General features: G+C 42.0%; 1 protein-coding gene across 1 annotated transcript in view; it reads right to left on the minus strand.

Moving 5' to 3' along the window:
• Arhgef26 (Rho guanine nucleotide exchange factor 26) overlaps nucleotides 1–19,855 on the minus strand; it is a 109,432-nt gene that overhangs the window by 28,169 nt on the left and 61,408 nt on the right. Inside the window, exons 6-10 of the mRNA XM_032898313.1 lie at nucleotides 15,399–15,551; nucleotides 13,080–13,209; nucleotides 9,407–9,481; nucleotides 7,130–7,219; nucleotides 3,530–3,684 (exon numbers count right to left, since the gene is read on the minus strand). Of these exons, the coding sequence (XP_032754204.1) occupies nucleotides 3,530–3,684; nucleotides 7,130–7,219; nucleotides 9,407–9,481; nucleotides 13,080–13,209; nucleotides 15,399–15,551 (603 nt within the window). The remainder of the gene's footprint in view (nucleotides 1–3,529; nucleotides 3,685–7,129; nucleotides 7,220–9,406; nucleotides 9,482–13,079; nucleotides 13,210–15,398; nucleotides 15,552–19,855) is intronic.

A 19,855-nucleotide genomic window follows, 5' to 3' on the forward strand; every position in this document is an offset into this window, starting at 1 on the left:
AAAGGCGTGTCTGTATTCTAGCCAGAATAGCCAGGTTGCTGGTTAAAATTCCTCTACATTGTTATATGAGCATTCTTACAGCTAAGTGCCTGCCTATGCACTGAAGACAGAAAGGTCAATATGAGACATAGGCTAGGAGTTGACATTAAATGTTGTAGCAACGTAAGTACTCAGTTTTATCAGATCACAGGGAGACAGAAAATAGACTATCCTGGAGAATTGAATAAAATTCCAAGTGGGTGTGGGGACTGTTATATACTTCAAAGATTAGAATGTTGCCTAGAGAACGTCTGAGGTGAGGGGAAGCCAAAGCTGAGAGAAAAACCTGCCCAGGGACTGGATTCTAGTATCCAAGAAAGAGGTACAGATGGAGGAGGACGGATGGAAGGAATAGGAAAGATTTGATGGAGAAGATTTAGATATAAAGTAATCTGTGAAACCACCAGAGGAGCTCAAATCATATGATCATGACAACATTCTGAAAACTGTAAAAAAAATGGAGTGGATTCATGTAAAAAAAGCATGTGGCCCAGAACTACCTTAGGACATCACAACCCATTCATCTGTGTTCACGTGAGGTGATGCTAAGGGCTCAGGGAGTATGATTGATGGATTGGACTGTATGCTGCAAAGAAGCATGATAGAATGACTCCTGACACTGAGAAAGTTGCCTTTTTAGAAAAAAAAAAGCCTTTGCAGATGTAGTCAAGTCATACTTGACTGAAGCAGACTCTGCATCCAATAATTCAGAGAGTCGGGGTGAGAACTGGGCTCACAGAGGCACAGCAGAGAAGCCGGCCATATGGAAACACAGGCCGACTGGAAAGAGTCTCTGGGAGGTAAAGGTGGGCGGGCCTACTGGACTCCTAAGCCGCTCCCTCTGTAGTGCTGTGAAACAGCAGCTACTGGAGATGCTCAGGGACAGAGCTTCTGCTCTCAGAGTCAGATAGAATTAGGTTGGGCCTCCTTTGCAAGGCATTAAATAAATATAAGACATTAAACTGCCTCAGTAACTTTGGGAGTTTTAACCAATTAAGGTCTTAGATTCAGTTTATGCATTTCAAAAATAGGACCAACTGTACCTAACTCCATGAGGCTGTACATGTGGGTATGGTCAGGAACACACCGATTGTGTTATTATGGGAACATAACAGTTAATCTATGTCAGGACATATTAATCTACTACTATCTGGTAACTTATTGTCTTAGTTAGGGTTTCATTGCTGTGAAGAGACACCATGACTCCAGTCAACTCTTATAAAGGGGAACATTTACTTGGGGCTGGCTTACAATTTCACGGGTTCAGTCCATTATCAACACGATGGGAAGCATGGCATCCTACAGGCAGACTTGGTGCTGAAGGAGCCAAGAGGCTTCCAGGAGGAGGCTCTGATTCCACACTGGGTGGAGCTTGAGCATAGAGATCTCAAAGCCCATCCCCACAGTGACACACTTCCTCTAGCAAGATCACACCTCCTAATAGTGCCACTCCCCATGAGCCGAGCAGTCAAACACATGAATCTTTGGGGCAAACCTATTCAAACCACCATACTTACCACGTCTGTAATACAATATTACTGCTGTGTCAAGCCAGGAAGCAAGCTGGTTTAAGGTCTGCTGTTGTTCTGAAGAGGCTCTTACCTGGGGAGGCACTAGGACACACCTAGAGATGGCTTTGTTATCACACTGGGAGGAAGTGCTATTAGCAAACAATGGTTAGACAGCCAAGGTACTACTTAACACTCCATAGCAGAACCACCCCACAACAAAGGCGCACGGGCCCCATGTCAACACTGCTGAGGTCGGGGATCTAGTGAGAACCAGGTAGTTAGAGCTTCCAAGGAATTCACCTTCTCATCAAAAGCAGTCCAATCAGACGTGTCTCTTTGAAATTTGGTAAGATAAACTATTAATAAAATGGCTACCGAGCAAACCAGAGCAGATTTAAAAAGAACTTTGCATTGTCTTCTAAGTTAAAGAAGTAAAATAATAACAACAACAAAACAAAACACCGACACTGACTTTGAATATAGCCCCATACAGGGGCTAAACACCAAGTCCTGCTCTGCAAGCACCAGCTTGGGGCCGAAGAGCCGCATGCTGAACTCTACTAAAGAATAAGCCACTAAACTCCCTGCCTAAGCCTTGTAGCTTCAGTCAGTCAGTGGGAGGCTGCACAGTCCTAGAGAGCTGGCACAGATAATGATCCCTTATCTCTCCCCTGTAGCCGCATCTGAATTACTGCCTGACTCCAGGCAGTTTTATCTCCGGTGCTGCCACCTCAGGCATGCGAAGCATCCGCAGTTGCCTCCTTGGAGCTACTGTGTAAATACAGCAGTGCATACTGTACATTTCAAACCCAGCCTGTTTACCAAGTCTCTTTCCCACAGACTGACATCACGGACGAGCAGAGCCTCTAATGATATTTCCTCAGTTGAGAGGACTTTGGACAGATGGTGACCCTATGGACGGGGCAAGAAAGCATCACAGTTTTGACAACAGTTCATTGGGTTCTCAGGTTGTCCTCTCTACTGGGAATACATGTCTGGCTCTTTTGGTCATTTTACAATTCCGGAAACATGCAAGCCCATAAATTTGGCATAGAGGGGTCAGCATGAGATATGATGATGGCGAAGCCACCTGTGAAGAACAAAACCAGCTGCTAAGTAAGATAACGCATGCCTTAATTCTGTAGTCCTGGACTAGTGCTGTGCAAGTTCACCAATAAAGACCGCACTGCCCTGGGTTTAGAACTATCTCTAAAGATGATAGCTTTCGTCACATTATCAGTCAACATGTCTCAGTGGGCCCAAAGTTTTAGCTCATCCTTTGAGTTGAATGACCAAATAGAAATGGATAACATCATGACAATTTTAAAACACAGGGGGCAGTTCCATCCCTGGGTAGGTAGTCCTGGGTCATGTAAGTAAGTCACAGGCTAGCATGTGTGTGCTTGTGTCTGTCCTTTGAATTGTCTAATAAAAATGGTGAAGATAAGGCTTGTATGGACTGGTCATCTCAAGAAGAAGATGAACGCACAGCACAAAGGCAGAAGGAGAAAAACACTTTCCAACCAACTAAGGTATTTCATTCCCCCAGGAGGGAGCACGCTCAGCTCGTAGCCATTCACAGGCACACTAGCTGTACCACCATTACAGGCATTTTTTTAAATTAAATCAAGGCATATTGGAGTTCTCCTAGTGTGCCTTTAACCATTTATTTTGATTTACACAAAAGCTCTATGACAGAAAAAGTTTGAAAAATGCTACTGCAGTAGAGCGCTGCCTCCCCGGGCATGGGGGAGAATGTGGTGTGGACACGTCCAACGCTCAGAGTACTAGCTTAGACTGCAAACGTTCATTCACGGCTACCCGGGACCAAGAGGATCATAGTCAAGATTTAACCATCCTTGCATTTAGGGACAGTGAAGGCCAAATGTGACTTTGATTCAATACTTAGGAATTACACATCTACTACCCATGCTTTAGAAGAATGGCACCCGAATAGGCAACACGTAGCTGGTGCTCACCTCTTCTTCTTAGTGATGATCAGCACATCATTGAACAGGAAGAAGTAGACCTGCTGCTTGGACATCCTCTTTGAGAACAGCACTGTGTCTTCCACATAGGCTGTCAACTCCCCTCTTTTCACCAACCACCGGGAAGAGGAGACCAGGGGGAAAGGCTGTAAAGAGAGAGAAACTCAGGACCCACATCCAAGTCATTAACATCTCAGGAGCTCATCATTACTTGTCAGGTAAACAGTGGCCAAATGCAATTGGAGATGGCATATTCTCCACGAGAAAATAACATTTATTTTTGAACACTAAAAACATAATTAGCTTGCCCATACAAAACTGAAACCGCCAGAAAATGTTACTGGGTCACAAAATTATGACTTTAACTATTAGCTCTGAACTAGAAAAGAATCCTGGAGTAACTTAAGATCGAAAAGCTTGGTGATGGACCCTATCAGTTATTGTAAGCATCTCAAGGTACAAAACAAACATGGGAACTCATGGACCCGTAGCTGCCAGGAAAAAGTCAGTATTGACTTCATGAAGTACAAGAGGGTTTTTCAAGAAACAAAACCAAAATGAAGAAAAAAATTTGAAAACAAACAAACAAACAAAAAGAAATCTAGTGAGCCATTTTCTCAAGAACACCGGTTTTTAAGTTTAAGTAGTTTGTACTGTGTAAATGCATCCTGGAAAGCCTCATGCCACTATCTGGCTATGAAAATGGAATCCTTCTCAGGATCTCCCAGAAAAGGCTGCGTCCAAGGAATTACATATTGCTTTTCTTTATTCAGCTTAGTATAAGCCAAATGGAAAACTATCAAAACCACAGACTAATTTGTACTCTCCCGAGTCCTTTCCTTTTAAAAAGAAAATGAAGTTACTAGATATGCATACTGCCAAAAAACTGATCTAAAAACATTTATCAACAAAATAAACAAAAGCTCCTAGATATACAGAATGCAGGCACAGTAATACGGCGCGGCAGATGTCATTCTGCTACGTGCCGAACGATTAAAAATAGCTAAAGGAAATTGAGGATATTACGGAGGAAATGAAGAAGTCAAGGAAGGATTTCGTAGTTTTCCAAGTTTATAAAGGGCTTTTTATAGGAAGGTTGTTCATCAGCTACACACAGATTCAGCAAGGAAGACGAAAGATTAAGCCTACACCCAAGCTTTGTGAACTGGTTTTGAAGGAAGGCCGTGGAGTTTCCAGCCCCTTAAAAATCACACAATTATCTTCCAGGAACAGCAGGGCCCTCCCTGTAAGGTCAACAGAGAAAGGATTGCTCATGATAACTCTGACCAGTGTACTTAGGAATCCCTACAGAAACACGTGAGCCAGGACGGGTTCCCGGGAGCTGCAGATCCTGGAAGCTCAAGGCCATCTTGCCTTTATGCAGCAGCCCTGAATCTGAACCAAGGACAGTGATGACGGAGTTCCGGAATGTATGCCACCCTGTAACAATTCTTCATTTAGGTAAAGAGTTGTCCATTGCTTTGTTGTTTTAAAGTAGATTGATTTTTATAGCCTTTGAATTCCACTAGGAAATACTAAATTTTCATTTATTCACTCAAAGCTGAGAGTAGTTTTCAGAATGTCTTTGCTTTTGATAACAAAAAACGTTTGTGTGAAAAACTTCTCCTCCCCACTCTTTCTCCCCCACCCAGTTCCCACCCACTGACTCCTGCCTCTACAGGTAATGGCAAATGCTAGATCTTTCTGTGCCATTCCAGAAATTTCTTTGGCAAAAGCTTTTTTTTACATCATTTTTTTTCCATTTAAGGATACATAATTTGCATTGCTACCTAAAACCCCAGTCATCCTTTTTTTTTTTTTTTCCCCAAAAGTCACACAGTTTTATTCGGTTTCATGTACTGATTCACGTAGTGATACAACTAGCCCTCCAATGATAGATATCAGGATTGTTTTTCATCCACTGCTAAAACTGCTAAAACTAGGACACAAATAACTGTGAGATCTTTCTATTCGCCAGTCCACAATAAACCATCGGAAGCAGGATTGCTGGGTTACAATAACTTGCTTTATAAACCTGACAGTAAGTTCCAGGACTCAGATGGTCCCTTCTACCTGTGGCCTGCAAAGGACCATGTCTACAATGTCACCAATAGACTGTCTTTTCACCCTTCTGGATTGTTTCCTGCCCGATGTCCATTAGCAATTCCTAAATGAAATAAAGTTATCTTTCAAAAACCTAATAGTCACTTGCCCTTCGCCATCTGGCAGCAGCTTTCTAACTTGTCATTTCCCGTGTCTGTTCCCTCGGTTTTCCCTGTCACTCTGATTTTACGTATGCAGTGTGGTGTGGATGCTGTATGAACAAGGCTGCCACTACTTCATTGTGCAAGCCGCCTCTGCTTTTTGTCTCTATTGTTTCTGTATAGTGAAAAGTGAGTAAATCGTCACATAATGAAGTAAGCATCCCTTTCATTTTATGGCCTCTGTATTTGTTGTACAGAGGCCTCTCTTACCCTGTGGATATTATCTCTACCAAGCACACTTGATTGTGTGCATAATTCTTGGACAACTCACTCAAACTTTTTGAACTTTTATTTTTTTCATCTTGAACTGAATACATTTTTTTTAACTATCCACCAAGAGTTATAAGGCCATAAGTTGTGTTAAATAGCATTTCTAAGTGGTCTAAATTAGATAACAATCTATTTTATGAATATAAATTTGCACTGAGGTTATTAAAGTCAGGGGTTATTATAATAGAAGAATTTACACCACCGTTCAGTCAGGAGACTTGGAGCCCTCAGCCTGGTTTCACACTTATCCAGATCTATACCATCATTAGTTGAGTGACTCTGTACAGTTATTCTCTTGGTCTTGTTTTCTTCCTTTATATAATGAAAGAGGGTGGCTGTCCCATCAGTGCTTCCCAAAATCTGTACCATGGCAGAGAACGTGCCTTACACGTTAATCACTAGGAAACTGTAGCATAAAGTTAGAAAGTTTTCCTGAGAAAATATAAGGTCATTTTAATTGACTGATTAAATTTATGTTATAGAACAAAATAGAATCACAATCATGAGTTTATTCATCAAGAACTCCAACAAAGAGTGGGCATGGACTGAAGTTTGTCACTGACTGTCACTTTCTGGTTGTCTGTTCATCCTGACATCTGCTCATGAGCAGTATCTGACAAGCAGTAACAGGTGGCATGGATCCAAAAAGAGTTATGGGGGAAAAAAAATGCTTGGAAGAAAAGGACCACTAGTTATCGTTTCTGCAAAAATAAAGTAGCACTCTTCCTTGCTTTCTAACACCCTGTTCCACCCAGGGGATACCATTATTCAGCAGGACCTACTGACAGAGCTTGAGGACTGTCACCTTCAAGTACTCTGTCAACTATCATCAAGAAGTCCAAGTCCTCGATGGTTTCCCGGTGAAGGTCACACCTTCACAGCCTGGAGAGAAGCCTGCAGACTCCCTTAGGCATTTGTGGAGTCCTCTGTCAGCGTTCCTTCCCAATTCATAGTGCTTCTTGGGAGAGCTAGTTCCTATTCTCTTCGTTAGCCTCTGCTTCCTCTGCTTGGATAAGAGTCGAGCAGCAGTACTGTAAGGGACACAGGCAGAGGGTACCTTAATTTTAAATTCCAGCTGGGAATTAATTGTGTACATCATTTCCGTCCTCTCCATCTTCCGCGCTCCTTCATTGCACAGTCGCACCAACTGGAACACAGCACAAGGGGGGTCAGAACTCTGAAGAGCAGCCTCACTGCTTTATTTTACTACTTTATTTTATTTTACTTGGCCTCTTCTCCCACAAGAAACCACATTTTCAATGTCATGTCTCTCCCAGAGAATAATCTACTTTCCAGAAGTTCCAGGGACCCATGTCTGATAGTTAGAGAACTCACAGTTCTATCCAGGAGGGACACTGTGCCCAGACATGAAGCATGTGACCAGGAGAGAAAAATGTGCTTGGGGATGGGGTAAAGGACTCAGAAGACTTTCAGAGATGTGTTTCCTGTTGCTCGGCACTCTCCACATGAGGCTTCATCACACACATTAGGTCTCTACCTACTCTGCTTTTGTCTTCTGTCTAGCTGCTTCTTTACCTATGAGAACCGAGCTCTACCTCAGGGCAGGCTACAGCTCCTCTCTTCCAGACCACAGCAGCAGGAGGCAGACTACCAACTTCATAGGCAAAATCTAAGCTGTGTTACATGTAACTCATGGGACCACAAACAGATTCTGGAAGGGGGAAGTCTAGCAATTCTTCAACAATACCCAGCTAAGGGAAGCTCTGTTCAATTAAAAATACTTGATCTGCAAACAAACGGTTCATGGACCTTATATGAATACTTAGTAAATATTTGGGTCACAGAACTAGTCCTAAATTTTGCAACCTGGCTTTTAAAGAAGAGTAAAATAATGAATCCATTTAAAGCTGATACAAAGAAATAAGAATTCATAGTAAAGTAGAAGGAATGTCTTTTTCCACTCATGCAGGAAACAAGCAACAGGAGATAGCCAGGCAGTTTCTGGAATGTGCAGTCCCCACTCATGCATACCTTGTTCATATCCCACCCACAGGGATGACCATACTTTCTCTGCTCTCTCAGATGCATGTACCTAACAGTAACTAAACATATCGTTTTCTATCTTTAAATAAATATTACTTCCCTTTCAGCCACAACTCTTTCTCTATGTACTGCAGGCCTGGTTCTGAAGGAGCCAGCCACTGGGCAGCCGGCTATATGGTTTGTACACCCTGCTCATCTATCTCTCAATGTGGCTTCTGTGTCATCTACCTGAGGATGAACACATGGCTAAATCATACACCTCTTGTTTTCTCTCAGGAGCATCCATGGGCTAACGGCTTGGCCATTTTCTAGGCTACCCTGTTTTCCCTTCCTCTGACAAGCCTGATTTGTTCTCACGGCTCCTATACTGGCTAGTTTCCTCCAAAGAAGACTAAATATTAGTGTTCCCTGGGATTTCACCAGGGGCTTCTATGCTTCCTATTCTGCATCTTCACCCCAGGTAAAATCCCTTTACACTCCAAGCTCAAACAGCATCTGTGCTGATGATTCCCAAATCCAGGTCTCCAACGTATGTCTCTCCTCTAAATTCTCATTTAAAATCTCTAAATTCTCATGCAAAATTCATGTTTTATAGGATCTGCATTATTATATATCTAGACACATACATACATACATACACACACACACGCACGCACGCACGCACGCACGCACGCACGCACGCACGCACGCACAGCTTCGTCTCATCTTCTTATTTGAATGTATAGCTTCATCATCTCATCCTCATCTTAGACCATAGCCTCCAACTCCCTAACATATGTAACAGGCTCCTTACTCACCCCAGCTCCCTCTCTCCCTCCCTGTCCCAGTGAATTCTTCAAATCCTCCAACACTTTTATTTGGGTGTCTACATACCCTAAAAGCTCTTTCCCTGCCCTGGTTGACAGCTATTCTTGCTGTAGATCTCAGTTAAAACATTACTCTGTACTCTAATCCCCGTCCCCATCAGTCATCACCCTTTACTGTAATTCCACTTAGTGTGTGTCCTTCTCTTAGTGTGTGTATTCTGTACATAGCATGAATGCAATAACCCCATCTGCTTATCAGCAAACATTCCGAGGGCACCATGATTCCTGGTACAGTAGTTGATACTCAATAAATATTTGTTGGAAGGAGAGAACCAACAAATGGCTATTAACACAGCAGACAAAACGAGATATGAATGGGTAAATAAAACAAATCCTGTCTGAAACAGTCAACATACTAATTTACTTGAATATGGCTGCGTGAATCTCAGTCTTATACAGCTAGCAGAGACCTGCAAGACTCTTCCAAGCTTTCTACATGGTTTACTGTTATGGTAAACACTTACCTTGCTCACTTCCTTCAAGGCCCTTTTGCAGACCTCATACTTTGGAGAGTCCTTGGGTGTTTTCTGACAGATAGTCTAAGATGAAGTAAAAAGAAGCAAAGCCAATTGATTTAACATAGGTAGCAAAATAAACTACTACTTAGCCATTTCCTCATACTCATACAAAGCACCATTTCTGGACACAATATCAGGGATTAGGATACTAAAACACAACTAACAACACTAGAAAATATTCTTTTAAATACCTAAAGCCTAAGTGAATGCAGCTAAACAACAAGGAAGGCTTCAGAGGTCAGTAGTTTGGCTGACAAATCTCAGACCTGACTTATGCTAGACATTTAACCGTGGGCAAGTGGCTGGTTGTAGATAAACATCACTTTCCTCCTCTGCAAAACTGCAGCAACACCAGGTATGAAACAGGCTATTGCAAGAGGCCAATGCTTGTCTCGCTCTGTTTCCTATGCAGGGATCCAACCTGGCCTTGCCCCTGCTCAACAGGTGCTCTTCAGAGCCACCTCCCCAATCCTGTGCCAAGAGCTAAGTGGTAAGTGATCTACACATCTTATCTAAAGGCCGAGCATACTGTCAGCTCCCAACAGAAGTTACTCAGATAATCCATTAAAGGTAAGTTGAAATTTGAATGTCTCAAGTGTGAAAATGTAAAATTCTACATCTTTATAAAAATACAAAACTTTTTGACTGGCAGACCATACCACAATGGAAAACTGCACACCATGAAACTTGTGTGCACAAAATTATTAGATGTAACTATCTTTAGAATATGAACACAAGATATGCTTGAAGCACAAATGAATTTCATATTTAGGCTTTGGGTCCCATTCCCACTACACATTGATAGATAGATAGATAGATAGATAGATAGATAGATAGATAGATAGATAGATAGATAGATAGATAGACAGACAGACAGACAGACAGACAGACAGACAGACAGACAGGTAGGTAGACAGAGAATATGAAAATATTCTAAAAATTTTCAAAATGTAAAACATATCTCACTACAGGCATTCTTAATAAGGAACACTGAGCTAGTCCATAGAACCTTGAAAGCTCAGAGAACCAAGGTAGTTTTAAAATGTCCATCCTCTTAACAAATTTAGGTATACTTCTGAGTGAAGTAAAATTTAAGAATGAGTGCTTTAAAGTCATTTGATTTAGCCTGGGTTCTCACATATGGCAAACAGATGATTGGCAAAAGTCATCAGGAAGGGGCAGAATGTGGCCGGTAACTGACAGGCCACTGTGTCTTAACTGCAAATGAGTGCAGTCTATAAACCTGCAAGTCTGGAAGGGGCGGCTACATTTGTGGGTTTATATTAATGATTCTCCCCTCAAAATTTTGACTGAGTATAAGGAATGCTATACCCAGTTCATATGCACACATAAATTGAGCAAGCATTTTAGAAAGAATATTTAACCATGTTATGAGCCATACATACATTAATACTTCATTTTCTGTTCTAGTGTACTTTTAAAACTCTGCTCATGATTCCAAAATCAATTTTTGTCCCCATCAATGACATAAAACCACTATGAGAAATATTGGGTTACTTCCATGAGGGCAGACGTCACTCACTGGGAATGATATAATAAAATTTTAGATAAAATTGTGTTGTATGCATTAATTATCTGAGGACACAGGTTACAGCTTCACTCAGAACCTCCAATGGGATTGTGACACAAAAGCCTAGAGAGCCCTCTATGCAACCACACTGTAAACACCCAACACTGTGCCGTCTGGGCTGTCAGAAATAGGAGTACCATTCTGTTTAACAAATTGTATCCAAATTTGATTTTAGGTAATTAACTGTTAATACATTCTATCTTTAGATAGGCTAAATACTGATCTAAATTATTTTCAGATTTTTCAAAACTTTCAGTTACTCACTGGGCCAGTGATGAACCACATACAAGATTTGCACGATTATTTCTCGTAGCCATGCTGAGGTTGTACTCGTAGAAATACGCTCAGTAGAGGCAAAGATTAAAACAGAGACTGAAGGAACACCCATTCAGAGCCTGCCCCACATGTGGCCCATACATATACAGCCACCTAATTGGACAGGATGGATGGAGCAAAGAAGTGCAGACCGACAGGAGCCGGATGTAGATCGCTCCTGAGAGACACAGCCAGAATACAGCAAATACAGAGGCGAATGCCAGCAGCAAACCACTGAACTGAGAACGGGACCCCCATTGAAGGAATCAGAGAATGAACTGGAAGAGCTTGAAGGGGCTCGAGACCCCATATGTACAACAATGCCAAGCAACCAGAGCTTCCAGGGACTAAGCCACTACCTAAAGACTATACATGGACTGACCCTGGACTCTGACCTCATAGGTAGCAATGAATATTCTAGTAAGAGCACCAGTGGAAGGGGAGGCCCTTGGTCCTGCTAAGACTGAACCCCCAGTGAACGTGATTGTTGGGGGGAGGGGGGCAATGGGGGGAGGAGGGGGAGGGGAACACCCATAAAGAAGGGGAGAGGGAGGGATTAGGGGGATGTTTGCCTGGAAACCGGAAAGGGAATGGCACTCAAATGTATATAAGAAATACTCAAGTTAATAAAAAAAAAAAAAATGCTACATGATGCTACATGGCACTGCACTGCTAGCTATACATTTCTCAGGATGTGCTCCCGTTGGTAACCAACTCTGACTGTTTACTCGGGAAATCCTTTCCTAAATTACAAGCGATGGCCCACAAGAAGGACGTACACACAGTACTGAGGTGCGTGAGAGCAGAAAGGAAGGCTATGAATTAGAAACCGGAGGCCACTGAAAAAGCTGCCACACAACTAACTGTGACAGCGCAGGAACGCGACGACCATCACACACTTTGCTGCACTTCGAAGTCCCCCTGTTGTTGGAGAGGATCTCAGCATCTACTGTGGAATATGGAAGAGGGAATATATTTTTGCACCTTTACCCAATTGTGTAACTGATAAGATTTTCCGCCTAGGTTTTGATCTATAAGAGCAAACACATAAAAGCTGATATCATGCCAACGTAATGACCCAATTTTAAAGTACATCTGTGACAATCTGTCCTAATTAGATCAGAAGACACTTTGCCTACTGGCTAAGCAAGTCCTATGACAGGACAGATGGCATCTGCTCCCTCGCCTCAGCACGTCTTGTCACTATTCAAAGGCAAACTCTTGCTTCCATCATGAACATCACCTAATACCAAGAGGATGCTGGGATTTTTAGCTCGATTTACACGATGCACTGTAGTGACTACAGGAAGCACATATCCATATGAAATGGAGCCCAAAGCATCTTGGAACATTCAAGAGGGAAGGGATCTAAACCGAAGTGACTGTCCGAGGTCTGATACTTAGTGACTCAGACAAAAATGTAATCGAGGCCTCTTGACCTCAAAGAGGCCAATATCATTCCCATTCCAAAAAAAAAAAAAAACCAGTGAGTAATGTAAGCAAGTTGCACCAGAATGACCACAGAAGTCTAAATTAAAGATAAACTCCAGCGATCTCCAGCACAGACCGACTTTGCAACTGAATTACATCTTCCCCACTAGGGGATTTTATAAGAGAGGTATTCATCAATGTAAGCAAAACAACGGTAATTTAACTAATCGCATTTATGGCAGCTCACATCTCAAAGGACAAAGCCATGAAATCATGCCTTACATCCATCAGCAGGGGAAGGCGTGTCACCCTCTGCATAGGGAGAATGAGGAAAGAGATCATAGGTAAGTTCCTGCAGTCCTCGTGGGACTCGATCCTCGACAACACTTCCTTAAAGGAGGGGTTGGTTGCTCTGCAGGGAGACAAAGCAGAAAGAATCTTCAAAATATTTCCTTTGCAAGCCTAAAAGCAAATGAAAACACATTAGCAAATACTAAAGTCAGTTTCCATATTACCAATGATCCATAAACCAACATGCACCATAACACACTGGAAAACACAGGGGGCCTTTCTGCCTTTCATATTTAATGCTAAACATAAGCTGCAGCACCCCACAGAATATTAATGAAATAAAACATATAAATTAGGCAATGGTAAAAGTAGGATGTAAACAAGAGATCATAGTATCATAATGGAGAACACGATAATTATGACTTGGCATAAACAAATGAGATCTCAAACTTGATCATATACAAGCACACTTCACCAACACAATAACCATGCTTCATACTACTGCTCTGGCCCTGGGCAGACTCAAGAAAGAAAGGTCACTTAGGTCATATTATTAAGGTCATTTTGACCTTCCAAATTTCTTCTTCCTAATAAGAAAACTGGGTTTTTTTTGGTTGGTTGGTTGATTTTTGGGTATTTTTTTGTTGTTTTTTGGTGTGTTTGGTTTTTGGGTTTTTTTTTTGTTGTTGTTGTTGGGTTTTGTGTGTGTGTGTGTGTTTGGTTTTGTTTGTTTGTTTTTGCTTTAGTGGGAGGAGGTGTGGTTTTTCTGGAGAGCGTTGCCCTCCAGGCTCGCTCTGGCTTGTAAGACCCTTGAGTCCTAAGATTACAGGTTTGTCTAGCCAGGAAATTTCTCAGTCACATACACCAGAGTATTTATTTCTCCTCATCTCCTTCTGAGGTGAAAATGGCTGTGATACTGGTCTACAGGCATGTACCATTACCAGATACTCCATATAGAATCTCATGGAGCTGTTTGTAGAACCTTAAGGGGGGATGAGTTGGAGATTCCCCAAGAATGGAGTTTACAAAGACTCTTAACGTGCCACACACTGAAAAACAAAATAAAGTTAAATTGAAGTTTTCTGACCCTCAGCCCCATCTCTCTTCTCTCATTGGCTCCTGTGGGCAGTCGGCCACATCTACAGCCCTCGTGCCCCCTGGGAGGGTTGCCGAGCCACTGGCCTGTTCAGAATCAAGAAGTAAGACAGTGGCAGCGATGATCGCTTTATAAAAAAAAATACCATATGAAAATTAGATGATGTGGTTCATGGCTACGAAAAATAAAGTGGGAAACGTCAGAATATCAAATTACACAGGAATGTCTTATTATTTTTTTATTTTAAGTCATGTTTTACTGTCAGCACTTTCAAATCTCAGATGGTGGCCACATTTCAGAACTGAAGGAAGGTACAGAATGTAGGTCTGCAGTGTCCAACAGGACCTGGCACCTTTAAATGTTTGGATGACTGCCCTGAGATAAGTTATTTACTTATCATTTATTTTATATGTATAGATGTTTTTCTTATGTAGTATGTACAGCTTGAGCGTGCAGCACCTGCAAATGACAGAAGTGGCATAAGATCTGCTAGAACTTGAGTTATAGACCTTTGCTAGCTGCTAAGGAGATGCTAATAGTTGAATCCCAATTCTCTGAAGAGCAGCTATTGCATTTAAATGATGAACCACTTCTCAAGTGCCTATTTATTACGTTTGCATTTTTCCACTTCAGTAATTTTTGAGAAGTCATTTAAATAAACTGATTAATTTCATAAAATATTGAACTCAACCTAAGCCCAGGAAAAAAAGTGTTTATATGAGTTCTTGTCATACAGACCTTTCACTTGCTTGGTTAAAATCACACCAAGATATTTTATATTATTTGGGACTATTATGAAGGGTGTCATTTCCCTAATTTCTTTCTCGGCCTGTTTATCCTTTGAGTAGAGGAAGGCTACTGATTTGTTTGAGTTAATTTTATACCCCAACACTTTGCTGAAGTGGTTTATCAGGTTAAGTAGTTCTTTGGTGGAAATTCTGGGTCACTTAAGTACACTAGCATATCATCTGCAAATAGTGATATTTTGATTTCTTCCCTTCCAGTTTGTATCCCTTTGATCTCCTTTCCCTCTCTGATTGTTCTGGGTAGGACTTCCAGTACTTACGCCCTTACTCCAAAAGTGACCCTTTTACACTTCTACCAAGGAAGAAACTGTCAACTAAGAGACATGTCTATGATCGATTGATCCTTATCAAGGAGTTCTAATCAAAAGAAGTTAGATGATCAAAACCGGAGCACTCAACACTGCTTACAACAACTTCTGCAGCGTTCGCTGTTGGTAGACTTCATTGGTGCAGTATTTCACATAGGGGTCAAACGTGGAGGCTGTGTGCTTTTCTACAATGTCACTTATATCCTCTATGAAGATGTTATTCTGATGCCTTGCTTCCAACTCCGTGAAGAATCTAGAAAATAAACAGGGAAAACATTTCAACGTATTCTATAAATTTTAATAGATAACAACTATTCCCCAAGCATGGCTTAAAAATAAACACTAGAGAGTGTGTAAAAATAATTAGAATTTTTTAGAAAGCAAATACAAAATGATCAACTCCCACAAAGAAAAAACATTGAATATTTTGTCCAAATTTAAATGTGTTATACCATTACTGCTTTAAGTGTTGATCTTAAACCATTGATAATCATGGATATTTCTCTGCCTTTGGGCTTTTTAAAAACAAACAGATTTTCTACTTCTTAAGACGTCTCCCTGATGGAGTAGGAAAGGTCATGCTTACAGACTGTCTGGCCACGTATAGGAGAAATCAGACCAGGCATGTTTGTAATCCCAGGACTGGGCAGGTAGAGGCAGGAAAATCAAGAGTGTGCTTGTAACCTGGGCTGCACAGCAGGTTCTAGGCCAGCCTCTGAAACATAGTGAGGCCCCATCTCCACACAGAAGGGAAGAAATGTGAGCACACAAAGCATCTGTGACTGCTGACACAAGGGGCCTGTGAAGAACCCAATCTCACATGCCCTCCCAAACTATAAACATTATTTCAAACATATTAATATGCACAGTATTTAGTACGCTCACAATTTCTTTAGATTGCAATTCAGAGTAGTCAGACCTTGTTAATGAGACAGATGAACAGTAATTCAACATTGCCTGATTTAATTATTACACAGGAACACAGCCACTGGTTATACAACCATTTCTGATAGCTCTTTCGGCTCCCATGACTGAACACTCTCATACAACCATGTGTCTGAATCTCCACTTTCGACTCTTTGTGTGTATGAACAGGGAGACTGGAGTCAGTAATAAGAGTGTGTCTACCAAGACACGATCATGTACTACCAAGAATGGGTACAAAAGATGCCGCGGAACATTAACTCCCTAAAGGAAAGTTGAGTAAAAAGAACCATCTTTCCCCTCTGGTAGTAACTGATGGGAATCATGGGACAATTACAATGAAGCAGAGTTGTGGCCGAATAAAAAATAATAATATTAATACAGACTTGGTTTTCATTCCCAGTTTGTCTGTTTTTTTAACACAGATTTTTAAATCCTTGGGATCTCCATGCCAATACTATGTCTTCCACAGTAAGTAGGCACTTGGAGGCTAGGGAGCCTAGGTTGGTGAAGAATGCAGGCTGATAGACAGAAAAGCCAAGCTTTTGTCCTTCAAGGAGAAATGACAGCAGATTTCAGGTTGATTTAGCAAGGGTCTATAGTCTGGTATATCTCTACAATGACACCTTTACAAAGACCTTTAAACAGTGAGCTTCAGAGAGGGTTGAACATGCTGAAATGCTGGGGGGCAAGCCTGGAGAGGGCACAGAGGCCCTGTGTCACATGCCCCACCCCTTGTACTAAGGAGCTCTCATTTGTCCTTCCCTGAAATGTCTTCCTTCTTAAGGATAATACTAAAGATGTTTTCCAGCACTCTGCGGGCTGCTCTAGCAAACCAGCCAATAAGAAAAGGACTAAGTTTGAAGGAACCCCAACATTGTAGTAGGACAGAGGTAATGATAACTGGAGACCCAGTAAAAAACTCCAAAGGTAAGGTGACTAACTAAATGGTATGTATGGTTAGGAGACCATGACTTGGGTCAGTCGTCCATGAATATAAGATGGTACAATGAGAGAGAGGACAGAGAGCCATGTGCTAGAGTTTCTTGTTCAGGAGTTTATGAGGCTGAGTGCAAACCACAGAATAAGTAGTCAGACAGAGAAAGCTGTAGAGCAGATGAGAGCTGGACTACAAAGGTTTGGCTGTGTGACCCCAAGAATCAGTACACCACAGAAGCCAGTAAGTCATCAACTTTGGACAGAAGTGGGACAGAGAGAAGCGGAAAGACAGACAGCCAGCAGGCAGGAAAGTGGACTCGAGACCATGAGAGAGGAACAATTTGGGCAACAAATTAGAGGTAAAATGACTGGAATTGAGAAACTCAAGGAAGATGCTAGGGTTTCTGAGAAATAGTTCCACGTGCAGAGCAGGTGGGTCATTAAATCCTGACTGGAGACAGGGGCTTTAGGAGGGAGGAGGAGCAGCAGTGAGGAAGCCATCCATCCTGCCTGGGTGATGTCTAAGGGACAACTGAAAACACACATCTGTGAGAATTCAGAGGCCCTGGAATGCTAGGCACAGCAGGGTTAGGACTGGTTCATTTTCATCTGGATTTCACATGACTGCAAGCATTTATAACTGATTCGAATCCAACTGTTTTAATGGAAGTTTTAATAAAATATTCCAAGAAGCTACTGTAAGTAATCACGCCATGTAAATCCAAAGTATAAATATCTAACGGGTTACTATCCTTTATAGCCTTTTGCCTTTAGCAATTGTTAACAGACTAAATAATGCAATTACATAAGCAAAACAATAACTTTGCTTTTCCTGATGAAAAAAATACATTTATTACCTCACAAAGTTTGCCAAAATACAGGATTGAAAACAAGGTACTAGTGAGATATCTGTCAATGAAACTTACTTTAATACAACACAAACCAAGCGGTAGACCCTGTATTAGCATGATAAGGGTGTAATTTAATGCTTTATCTGTTGGCTGTTTGGAAATTTTGCATTCTTTGCTAACCAAGCTGAGCTGCAAGAACACCAATATATTTCTGAAGATGACATCTCAGTATCAAGAAGACTGGTGATTTATAGCAAATGTGCAGCCAAAGGGAAGCTCTGCGGTTCTGAACGAAACTGGACCACATTTAAGAAGCAATCTGGCAGATAACACTGAAGTGGAAATTTGGACTTCGGCTCTGAGAAGTCTCTTCCCTCTGTAACAATACCGAATTCTTCCCTCTGTACAAGCACCAACAGTCAGGCGGTTCACAACAACCGAGGTGTACAACTGCCACCCCCACCACCACTAACTGCTCTGACTGTGTACATCATGAAAGGCCTCAAGGTGCCACAGAGGTCTCCTTGGATCACCTCCCTAACCAAACCCTTGCCCACTCGCCCATGTGGCCGTTAGCACACCATCACCAGAGCACTTCAGTCTACAAGACTCCTCCAGTGCGTCCTGTGACTGCTGCTGCCTTTTCAAGCAAGTTCCTTTGCCAGTCAGATCACCAGGGACACAAGCTCGGGTTGGAATTCCGAAGAACTCAACTGAAGCATTTGTTCGAAGAAGAACATACTGGTGATGCGAGATGCATAAACTGTCCTTCGACACTTCCCAGAAGCACAGGGGCCCCATCTTTTCTGTCTGGGAATGAACTTCATGAATCTAAAAATGGCTGTAGTCTTAGATGTGGAACTATATGTCCGAGGAGAATACAAATTCAGGAGTAAGGTATCTGTTTCCTGGATGCCTGATGCCTGCACTTAGGTTAGCCCCCTTTGTCCATGTAGAATAGGTAGAATAAAACTATGAAGGTGATGCAGCAGTGGACTGCAGCCCGTTACTGACCATTAGGCTTCTTATGGACCTCATGAACCTGGCAGGCAAATGGATGAAACTGAAAATTATTATACTGAGTGAGATAAGCCAAACCCAGAAAGACAGACACCACAGACCCTGTCTTATTTGTGGATCCTAACTGTAAATCTTTATATTTGAGCATATAACCTGAAATATCCAAAGAACTCAGGAAATCACAAAGGGACTGTGGTGGGGGCTGAGGGATAGGGAGAGAAGCAGCTCTAGAAAGGGGAACACTAGGAGGCAGGCCCTATGAGCATGAATGGGGTGATAGGAAAATAGAAGGCTTTGATTTGAGAGGGAGGGAGAAAGGTAATACAAGGAAAATGAGGTAACACTAAGGATGAAAAAGCTACAGGGCTACATATTGTCCTATGTGCTTAATTCAAAAAGTATGTGAATAGTGTGTGCACAAGCGTGTGTGTGTGTGTGTGTGTGTGTGTGTGTGTGTGTGTGTGTGTGTGTGTGTAGTTATAAAATAGGGTGATAGAGTCATGCACTATCAAATAAAAGCCCTAGTGCCAGGTGTGAAGAAACTCCACATCGTTCTTGTTATTGGTTAAGAATACATGACTCTGCCCCAAACAACATGGGCTAGCGCCACTGCTTCTGGTTGCCTTCCACATCTTGTAGTAAGACCCTACTGCTGAAGAGACCACACGCACCGGACACAGAACTTGGAGGAATCAAGCTATAACTGGCATTAATAGGGACTAGCTTTTTGAAAGTCCTCTACAAGCTGCCACAGGAAGGAGCAGTGGGTAGGCCCCCATGGAGTAATAGTGCCACTTGTATCTTGAACTTGTCCAAGTCCAAG

This window comes from Rattus rattus, chromosome 3, assembly GCF_011064425.1.
Source record: "Rattus rattus isolate New Zealand chromosome 3, Rrattus_CSIRO_v1, whole genome shotgun sequence".
Taxonomy (NCBI): Eukaryota; Metazoa; Chordata; class Mammalia; order Rodentia; family Muridae; genus Rattus; species Rattus rattus.